The sequence below is a fragment of the Limulus polyphemus genome, unplaced genomic scaffold (assembly GCF_000517525.1).
Source record: "Limulus polyphemus unplaced genomic scaffold, Limulus_polyphemus-2.1.2 Scaffold594, whole genome shotgun sequence".
NCBI lineage: Eukaryota > Metazoa > Arthropoda > Merostomata > Xiphosura > Limulidae > Limulus > Limulus polyphemus.
This window is the reverse complement of record NW_013666204.1, coordinates 300,031-311,698: the sequence shown is the minus strand read 5'-3', so window position 1 is coordinate 311,698 and position 11,668 is coordinate 300,031. Positions and strand designations below refer to the sequence as shown.

Here is an 11,668-nt window from a genome sequence, read left to right as displayed (position 1 = left end):
TCAGTAGTTCTTTTGTTCCTACTTACCTTCCTCTCCCTCCAAACTTACTTACTATTTCGTTTTTCTTTCCCTCCCTTACCTTTACTTACTCTCTTATGTCTCCTCCTTACTATATATATATATATATATATACGTCTTCCATTCCCACTCCATTGCTTGATTGGGTATTGAATGTTGATCATGCCCTCACTGTTGATCCTTTTCAAACACCTTGATGATCTCCTTCTGTTGCCTCTCTATTAATTTTCTTTCCTTCTCCTTCTTACGAGTGCTCATCATTGTTCTGAGTTTTACTTTACCAATTCCATTCGATTCCATTTCCACTGCTTGTGCATTCTTCTCTACCCCAACTGTATTGTCCTTCCCAAGACTTCGGATACTTAGGAAGAAAGCAGTTCCCCATTCTTCCATTAACCTTCCCTCTGTTTCCCTTACTTACTTATGGACATTCTGTTCCAGACAGACTCCTGTGTTTAGTCCAGGCTGTTCATTTTTATCTTTTCTGTACTTCCTTCTTTTGGGGTTGATGACCTGGTCTTTTTTTCTGTTAGGATTCCTCATCTACTAGTATTCTTTCTCCCTCCACGCTTATCAGATGGATTCTTCAATTCATCTGATACTTTTTCGTTTGGTGGAGTTAGTTCTTCTCTACCCGAACTGTATCGTTCTTCCTAAGACTTTGGATACTTAGAAAGACAGTTCCCCATTTTCCCATTACCCTTCCTTCTGTTTCCATTATTTATGGATGTTTGTTCTGGACAGACTCCTGTGTTCAGTCCAGGCTGTTCATTTTTATCTTTTCTGTACTTTCTTTTTTTTTCCTTGAGATCCCTTATATACTAGTATTCTTTCTCCCTCCACGCTTACCAGATGGATGCTTCAATTCCTCCGGCTCTTTTACTCTTCCTTTGGTGGGGTTAGTTGTTAACCATTTCATGTCTTCTCTCACCAGATTTGTCTTCTGACACAGTCTCTGGCAGCTCCCCATTCACAGTTTGAGGAGATTCTCCATAATGGCATGTGGACTACCCCACACCAATTTATCTTACACTACTTCCACTATCTGGCTGGCTGTCTCATCTTCAGTAGCATACAGATTTCCACTAATGCTCATTCTTCAATTGACCCTGCACCTTTAATGAGAGTATTATTTTACTTATTTCTTCCTCATCTTCATTCTATTTTTGGTTTTCACTTGGTTGTTAGTGTTGCCTCCTAGGGTATACTTAAAATCTGAAGTGTGCCAGGATAATGGAAAGTACTCATACCATCTGCACTATCTCACACTGTGCCCATTATGAAATTGGGTGTTCCACAAGACCACGAGAGTATTACTCATTGTAATACTATAAAACATTTAGTAGTCTGATCCAGACTGTATCCATTCCATGGACTATCATGGAAAAAGCCAGCACTAGAGTTGTGCATCTGCTCACTTCTCTGGCTAGCACCTGCTGGCTTTTAACAATAGGGTTCCATGGGTACCCATTGCACTGCCTCCAGTAAAAGACCTTTACTGACAGGCATATGATGGGGATCCAGGCACATTTCTTGCTTTTCCCGACATTAACTACTCCCCGAATGGAGCATGGGAGATCCTTGCCACTGGTGCTCTCCGTCAGCAACTGGCAAGGGGCCTGAAGTGTCTGACAGTAGAGGAGCTGAACACAGATACTTATCACAAGTGCTCTTTTTTGTGTGTTGGAAGTTAACATTTTCCTTAATTGAAAATTAATTTTTGATAGATACATGTTCCCACTCATCTTCCCCACTTTCCTGGTGCACCTTTATTTGTTACCTCATTAAAGAATGATGAAGTTCACGTGTTTCATGTGAAATTTAGGTGGGAGTTTTCACAAGGCTGTTGACATGCAAGTTTCTCAAGCAGATTAGTAGGACTTCAAAAGGAAAATAGCTTTCTGTGTAAGGAGGGTGAGTATCTATTGGAAATACATTTTCATTTAAAGAAAATGTTAATTTTAGAATTTTCTTCTTTCATGTTGAATAATATGGCAAGTATTAAGTATGGCATAAACAAAATGTTCAACTGCATATGTACAAAAAAAAACAAAAAGTAGAATTATTAAGTTCCTTCCACAGATTTAACTTGTGAACCAGTAAACAGAACTACTTTGGAAACTTGAAACTTGGTTGTATTAGATTCACTGAAATTATTTTTAATTACATATACAGTTAGTACTTTGATGGAAAAGAAAATGAGAAAGCTGTTCAGTTTAACGCTTATGAGTGGTTTCATATTTACTATGAGAAGACAAAAAAATTTAAAGCATGATAAACTAAAGTCAAAAATGTTTATTTCAATTTTAACAATTTCAAGAATGTAATTTATTCCTTTGTTGTTAGAGCATTACAAACATTAATAAACAAACTAGTAGTATGTAGCTTGAAGACAACTAATTTTAATAAACAAACTAGTAGTATGTAGCTTGAAGACAACTAATTTTAATATACACAAACTAGTAATATGTAGCTTGAAAACAACTAGGTTTAATAAACAAACTAGTAGTATGTACCTTGAAGACAACCAATTTTAATAAACTAGTAGTATGTAGCTTGAAGACAACCAATTTTAATAAACAAACTAGTAGTATGTAGCTTGAAGACAACTAATTTTAATATACACAAACTAGTAGTATGTAGCTTGAAAACAACTAGGTTTAATAAACAAACTAGTAGTATGTAAATTAAAATTGGTTGTCTTCAAGGAAACTAGTAGTATGTAGCTTGAAGACAACCAATTTTAATAAACAAACTAGTAGTATGTAGCTTGAAGACAACTAATTTTAATATACACAAACTAGTAGTATGTAGCTTGAAGACAACTAATTTTAACATACACAAACTAGTAGTATGTAGCTTGAAAACAACTAATTTTAACATACACAAACTAGTAGTATGTAACTTGAAAACAACTAATTTTAACATACACAAACTAGTAGTATGTAGCTTGAAAACAACTAGTTTTAATAAACAAACTAGTAGTATGTACCTTGAAGACAACCAATTTTAATAAACAAACTAGTAGTATGTAGCTTGAAGACAACCAGTTTTAATATACACAAACTAACTAATAGTATGTATCTTGAAGACAACTAGTTTTAAAAACACACTAGCTAATAGTATTGTTATGTCTCTGGTCGTTTGTTAATTTCCAGTATAAATTCTTCCTGAGAAACTTCAGCGATACATGTCCTTTCTTAAATAAAACTAGTTTATTCTTTCTCAATACAACTTTGCAATACACAGAATTTTCACAGTCACTTTAACTTAAACACACGCTATAATTCACAACGATTCACACACTTTACTTACTGTCACTACCGCTCCCTTGACTCAATTATCTGTCTATCTGCAAATCATCTCTCCACAACTAGAGTTGTCAGGAAAAGTAAAGATCCTTCAAGAATCTCATGATGTGTTACTAGCGTATTATCAGCCAAAACTACATATAGTTACTGAAAAGCAAATATAAAGAAATTGATAGGCACTTATTTATTAGTTGTACCTATGATTAGAACAAAGTAATTAACAGAATACCCAGGTTGTTGATAGAGGTACTGGTGTGATAAGGCTAAGATATGGTACATATATATTAATATTTTACAGTTCATATTTTGATTGTTTTTGTTTCTAATATGTATGACAGGGAAATATTTTTCTAAATTGGTGTTAAATGGTATTTTGCAGGTACACATATTGAGACTTATAACTACTCTGATTGTGCTGGAGAATCAGGTTTCCATTTGGAGTACGTCTGAAGGATCAGGGACTAAGGCAGACCCAAGACCATCAAAAATCCAGTTGCAAGCACAGATGTCTTCTGTTAAGTACCAACCAGGTAGACATGCCTTTTTTATTTATTACCTGTGTAATAGGGCATTCAGAAAGACACCTTCATTCACACTTTAGCTATATTTGATGAAAGATTCTTCTTTGCTCTTCTAAGCATTGGTATGAATCCCTTGCTTGCTCCAATCTTTATACTGCACTATATACCTAGTGATTTTAATCTTGTGATTCTCTCCACCTAAGTCAATGCGCACTCTATACCAAATCTGTATATAAGCTCCCCATTATTTTTCTTCTTCAATTTTCTACACAGCAAAAATTACAAAGTCAGTCTTATGTGTTTAGCCTCCTCAGTTTACAATGGAGTAGTTTCTTTTCCTTTGGTGACTCTTTTCACCCGAACTACGGATGACAAAATTTGACTTTGCAGATGCCTACATTTATATCTCAATTGCCAAGTCTTCAAGGCATTATCTCTGTTTTGTGCACGGCAACCACGTATTTCAGTTTTGTGCTCTACCATTTGGCCTCGTATCTACTCCATACATTTTTTGCCGGATAGTCAGAGTTTTTCACATCATATCCGTTTTCTCAGCATTCACATTCACCATTATATAGATGACTGGCTTTTTCTCACCCCTTCCAGACATCTGGCAGAACTGCACACTCAAACTCTGTTATCAGAAGCTATGATATCTGGGTTTCTTATCAAAAAGGAGAAGCCTATTCTTACTCCCACACAGTGCCTCATCTATTTAATGGTGTTTTTCATTCCAGACTAAGCCAGGCCCAATCTCCTTTACAGATTGCCAACAGTTCTCTCTAATATTTAATACTATATTATTTATAACCAATAGAAAGCCAGAGTTTTAATATATCTAATGATGTATTATATCGATGTTTTCTATATAGAGAATTGTCTATTTGGCTTCCAATTCAAACTTTATTCCCATGGGAATCACATCAACCAGCTTAGCTGAATTTTTAGCAGCTCTTATCACATAATCAGAAAGCCATAGAAATTGTTATAGTTGTAGGACATTGTCTGTTTTTAATATGTTATTATTCTGTGTTTCATTAAATGTTGAATGTCAATCAGTAAAACTTTGTGATGTGTGCAGAAAGAGATGCCCATAGTGAGAGGGTTAATTAAAAAACTATTTAGTGCAATAGTACCATTAGTATAAAAAAGTAGGGTTACGTTTCATTGACAGTTGACAGCAAAAAAAGAAGACTAAAATGTAAAAATTAGAAACTTTTAAGGTTAGATTAGGTAAAATATAGAGTAAAAATAATAAAGAAAATTTTTCATGAGGTATGCCTCCAAGCAGTTAACGAGTAGTTCATGCATTATGTAATTTGATATAGTAACATGAGCTACACATATGCCTGATTTACAACTAGTATGGCAGGATTATTAGTTAGGCATGGTTCCAAAGTCAACAAAACATTAAAACTAGGTATAAATAGATGTACACTGTTACAAGTTTTAAGTCATTTAAAATAACTAATTGTGGTTTGCTGTTACAAATTGCAGTCATTCCAGTAACAAAAAAAAGGGAATTTAGAATTATATACTTTTTTTTTATGGTAGTTATGAGGTTGACCAAATTGACCAACCCTGTGTAGAGTTACAGTATAGAAAATAACAGATAAAATATAAAGTCTTTCTGAAAAAAAAATGATATTTATATAGGAGGTTTCAGAGAATACACAAATGAAATTTGAAAATTATCAGAAAGTAAAATATTGTTAGTCTTAACATGAAAATCACTTTGCACTCATAGCAGTCGACACTGATACCATATAATTACAGACAAAGTTTTAGTAAAATTACTTAATTGAAAAGTCAGATTTTTTGTCTACGAAAGATTTAAAGTTTACTGAAATCTTGACAAATTTTGTGAAGTTACATTATGTACTTTCAGAATTATGGTATGTACATCACCATGGTTACAAGATCATTTAAAATACACAAGCTCGTTGTGATAGGGTTAAGTGTACCTTTATCAGTAAAAAACTTGACTTAATGAAAATACTGTGGGTACAAAATGTAGTCATGCTGACAGTAAAGAGGTTAGTAGAGATGGGAAAGAATTGTTTTTTTTTGCCTCAGTAAATTACACTCCTATTTTCTATAGGTACTAAAAGATAAGCATCACAATTTTAGGTATAAAAGATCTATGTGGAAGATCTATGCTTCTCAATCTTTAATTAGGAATGGTACTGAAATACATCTTAAAAGTCCTTTTTTCTAACACACAAATAATATTACATCCTGACCTCTGTTTTTGATGACACAGTGAACGTAAGTGGAGCAATAGATCTATTTTTTAAAGTTTGAAATTTATATTCTTCAAACTGGATTACACAAAATTGCTTCTTAATACCTTAAATGCACCTTACAAGTTGTTTTGTAACATTACAAAACAGCAGGTTGTTATGCTACCAATTTAACATAGTATATTCACTTACACAAAACTTGTGTTGTTCTTCCAACTTAATCTAGTGTCAGTGAAGTGAACAAGCAGTTGTATGTACATAACCTAATATGTTCACTTATACAAAGTAAACTGTTTTCTACTAGTTTAATGTAATGTTAGTGAAGTGAACAAACAGTTGTATGTACATAACCTGATATGTTCACTTATACAAAGCACACTGCTGTTCTTCCAATTTAATGTAGTGTCAGTGAAGTGAACAAACAGTTGTGTGAACATTACCCATTTAAAAAACATGATCAAAATTCACAGCATAAAATTATATAAAAGAAACCCTTAGTAACAATTGAAATATATACAGCCAAATTTAGATTTTAAAGAAAAACAGAATAAAATTCAAAAACAAACCATTTCAAGATGTAAAATAACGAAACTTAGATTACTTTAGATCAGTACATTATGTTAAATGTAAACAGCATACAAAACAAAAGGATAGTCAAGGCCATAGTTACATAATAAACAATAAGAAATATACATTTGTCTAGTCAGTTTACATCAGGGTCTTACAGTTGGAAAAATCATGATACATACCATTTTAGTAATTATGTTAATATTATACACAGCATACATAAATAAATATATAAATACAAAGAAGTACTAAGCATAAACATTTACAAAATAAAAGGGAAGAGATGAATTTTGTACATATACAAGTCTATAAAGAAGAGTTAATGAGTTACAAAAATAAAAGAGAAAAGTACTTACTCTATGCATTTAACATAACCTATTGGTACATCTAGGCTGTCCCATCCTCTAAACTAAACTAAAAACTAAAAAAAAACCTCAAAGCCAGCCCTTATCATTTATATAGTTATCAAGCTTTCTCTTAAACTCACTTAAATTTGCTGCTTCCACAACATCTGAAGGCAACCTATTCCAAAGGCTAACTACACTGTAAGAAAAATATAACTGTTTTAGGTGAAGATGATTCCTACTCTGCTAAAAATTGTATTCATTTCCCCTGGTCTTACCATTCTCACCACTAAGTATGAAAATAGATGATGCATCAACATCATCAATTCCCTTAACAATCTTAAACACCTTAATCACCTAACTCCTCTTTTTTTCAAGAGAGAACAATTTCAGAGATCTTAACCTCTTCTCGTATGACAACCTTTCCATCACAGGTATCATCCTAGTAGCCATTCTTTGAACCATTTCCAACAAATACTCCAAATGTGGCCTAACCATTGACCTATACAATAAAATTATAACCTTTTTAGACTTGTATTCAATATTTGCGTAAATACAAGCTAAAATGCTATTTGACATATCATTAGCAACAGCACACCACTTGAATAACTTAATAGACTGATCAACCACTACACCTATATCCTTTTCTTCCATAACACTGTTAAGTTTATTCCCATCCAGATTATATTTATAATTCAAATTATTATAACCCACATGTATTATCTTACATTTATTGTAATCAAAATCCATCTGCCATTTATTTGCCTAACTCAACAAATAATCTAAATTATTTTGTAAAGCAGCAGCATCATCCTCACAACCAGCAATACCCAAGACCTTAACTCTCTAAAAATGGGCTTGATCAATTTGACCAATCACGTGACCTCCCTGTAGTCATTTGAAGTCCTTATAGATTTGATACTACTCGCTTTTAATATAGTGTGTATATCTTCACAAAATTTGGCAGTCTTTCAGTAAACATTATAAGTCTTTCACATACATAAAATCATATTTTTAGTGAAGTATTTTTATGTCTTTGAATATATTGATTATTTGTTTTCAATAGTCCATGTGCCAAGTGATTTTCATGTTAAGATTAAAAATACTTTTCTTCATCTCAGAACCTCTAAAACCTCCTAAATACATTTCAAATGTTTGTTTTTGGTAAAACTCTATATTTTATTTTATCTGTAATTATCTGTACCCTAAATGTATACAAGGTTGGTCAATTTGACTGACCTCGTAACCACCAAAAAAAAATCTAAATAAATCTAAATTACTCTTTTTTTCTTTCTAGAATAACTTCGAATGTAGCGTGAAACTACATTCATTTATCATAAGTAGCTTGAAACTTGTAACAGTATACATCAATTTATAATTAAATTTTATTGTTTTATTGCCCTTTTGATTACCCTTTGAATCATGTCTAACTATGTTTTGTGCCATTATAAGTTGTATATCACTTGGTGAAAATGCAGCTCACGTTACACTATCGAATTACATTACCCATGAGCTACTCCGAGCTGCTCGCATGCGTGTCTCGTGAAATATTTTTATTATATTATTATTATTGTTTATTTTATCTAATTTAACCTTAATTAACCTAAAGAGATTCCTATTTTTACATTTTACTTACTTTTATAATAATAAATAGAGAATAAACATGAAAAACAAAAAATAAAGTATTTACACAATCTTCTTTTTTCTTGCCCTTGATTAGTAGAAATGCGCAAAATAATTTTTTTTTATTAAATAATACACCAAAGAACAAAAACTAATAACATGCAAAAAGTAGACAATTTCCCCTAATTCTCAAAATTTTTCTGGCTTTCTGACTATGCAACAAGAGCTGTTAAAAATTCATCCAATCTAGTTTTTAACTTTCCCATGGGAATGAACAATGTATTATAAGTAAAATTGATGCTTATATGTTCAGAACACAATGTTATATAACATGTCATTTGATAAATGAAAACCTTTGTTTTCTATTGGTTATAAGTAATATATAATTAAATGTAAAAGAGAACTATTAACAAATCGTGAAAGAGAAGATGTGGCAGGAAGGGTCTGATTTTCTATTTGATAGCTCTGTAATCAAACAAAATTGAAAGTTATAAAAATTATGGTTTGTCTAAGCAATGACTATTTTATAGTGAGTAAGTTACGTTGAATATCGTACTTTTTGTCTCCATATGTCTTTTGTTGAGGATTGAGGCTTTGGCCTGACGTATGCATGCTTTGGGGTTGCACTTACACCATTACATGGATGACTGGCTCATTCTGATTGGGAGTCTGCCCATCACACTAATCTGCTTCTTTTGGAGGCAGCCCATGTGGGTTGGTTAATCTAGTTGAAAGAAATCATTCCATATATCTACCCAATATCTTGCCCACTTGGCTGTCTTTTTCAACAATCATCTCAGTCTGGCCCAACCTTCACTTCTTTGACTCCATTCAATGGAGCTTTCAGTTTTCCACACCCTTACTGCTCCCTCGATTACTGCTCACAAGGTGCTATTGCTTTTGGAGATGTGGTCTTCTATGGAAACCATTATCACCTTGAGGCAAGCACATACGAGGTCTATTCAGTGGACTCTGCAAGACCAATGGAACCTTGGGTGCTCTTATTTTACTTACTCCTTCCCTTGTCAATGACCTGCATTGGTGGCTAGACAAGGCCCACACATCAGTGGGTGTTCTGCTTCCTCCACCTGATTGGCACCTTATCTTTCCCATGGCATCTCATCTCTGTTGTCCATTGGAGGAAAGCTTCAATCAGGCATGTGAATCACACCATATACATTCATCTTTCACTATATGCATCAGATAGCTGTTTCTTCCTCGTCAGGTTATCATCTTCCACCTGTTGCCATTCTTCAGACTTGCAGTTGACTTGCTGCCAGTATGTTCCTATTTCCTACTCCCTCATTGATTTTAATTCCTGGTGGCTGGGTTTTGAACTGTAGTTGACTTACTGATGGTATGATCCTCATCATTACCCCCACATGGATGTCGTTTCCTGGTGGCTGGGTTTTGGATGCATGTGATAAAAAATATTGAGATTCTGATATCAGGTGGTTCAGATCCCTATCCAACTTTTGTTCTCTCTCTCTTGGATGTGCTCCTCCCATTTTCTGCCCATGTGACACCTCTTTCCACACTGGGCGTAGAATATACCTGGTACAGAAGTGGTGCAGTCTCCCATGTATGATCCTCTGTTACAAGGATATCCCATTTTCAGGTATTCTTTGGACACTTTCAGAGGATGTTTATTTCTTTCACTCATACTGGTCCCTTCTCTTATTTAATGTAGGATTCTAGCTATATCTTTGAGCAAAGGTAATGTACCATATTGGAAGTCATAATTTTCTTACCTCCCTTCCTCCCCACTGAAAACCGGTGCTTCCATTTTCTGCCAAAACTCAAAGTGATAGTTCAGTAGAATCGAATAGAGGGAGTCACATGCATCAGGAGCGTGTGTCATACTCCTATTGGTGGGGAGTTGTTGCATGATGATTTATATGTGAGAAGCAGTTGAAACACATTGCTCATGGAGTATGTGGGAGCTCAAGGCTTGTGGCATGCAAAAAACTTTGCACATAGAGGGCAGCACTAAATGAGAATAGCTATATCTGTGAGGGGAGGTAAGTACCTATCGGAAATATATTTTCAGTATAGGAAAATTATAACTTTAAGTAAACTGTGGCTCTTAACATGCAGTGTCTTTTGTCATTATGGAACAATTTCAGGAATGATATTTTGTGATTTCACAGTTTATTTTAAGTAATGATACATTAAAAGCATAAATCAAATGGTCTTGGAAAGATAAGAGAATTTATTTCTGCCCAAGGTGTGGGAACCATGTCAACATATTTTTTTAGATCAGATAGCTGACTGGGGAGAGCAAACACCACCACGCATTATCTAGATACGTCAAATCTGTATCATTTAAAGCATCCATTTGTATGTAAGGAGGTATGACAAAGTTCTGCATAGACATCATACAGGTAAACAGGATAATTAGAATTGATACAGTTCTGTTGCCATGCATGGATTAATGTCTGAATGCACTGGAAGGATTTCATTGGTTTTATTCACTGTATCATGCTTTTGGCTATTGGTAGATCAAAACTGCTTTTTTCATTCAAGAAGACTTGTATGAGTTTCACATTGTGCCATTCAGACTGTGTAATGTGACAATTACTATTGAGAAACTAATGGAGTTCTTATTATGCCATTTAGAATAGGAATAGAATAACATATATGTTGAAGATAATTTTGTGTTTATGCAATTTTTAGGCCTTAAATGGAAACTTGGGCATGATATTTATCTTTTTTAGAAAGTAGATCTAAAACTGAAGCCAATGAAATATATTAACATGCAAATGTATTCAGTGTTTAAAGGATGTATAGTAAGTAGAAGCAGTGTGTCTCAAAATTCATTCTTCTCAAATAAAGACAATGGTAGACTTTCCTGAACCTATAACTAAAAAGGAAATTCAAAGCTTTTTTGGCTATGCATCATATTATAGACACTTTTTTCTTCAACCTTTCTTCTTTAATGGTATTGCTTTAGGCAATAACAAAGGTTTAATCTCATTTTAGATGACTGAGGACTGTGCAAAAAAGTCATTCCACTTGCTAAAATATTTCTTGTTTGAAGC

General features: G+C 33.6%; 1 protein-coding gene across 7 annotated transcripts in view; it reads left to right on the top strand.

Annotated features, from left to right (window-relative positions):
- Positions 1-11,668, top strand: part of LOC106459333 (protein dopey-1-like) — a 242,301-nt gene that overhangs the window by 101,070 nt on the left and 129,563 nt on the right. For all 7 annotated transcript variants that reach the window (XR_002610553.1, XM_013918954.2, XM_022385808.1 and 4 more), the window contains one exon: positions 3,709-3,859. Coding sequence is in view for 6 of the 7 variants with exons in the window: in XM_013918954.2 (XP_013774408.1) it covers positions 3,709-3,859 (151 nt within the window). In the remaining variant the exon portion in view is untranslated. The remainder of the gene's footprint in view (positions 1-3,708; positions 3,860-11,668) is intronic.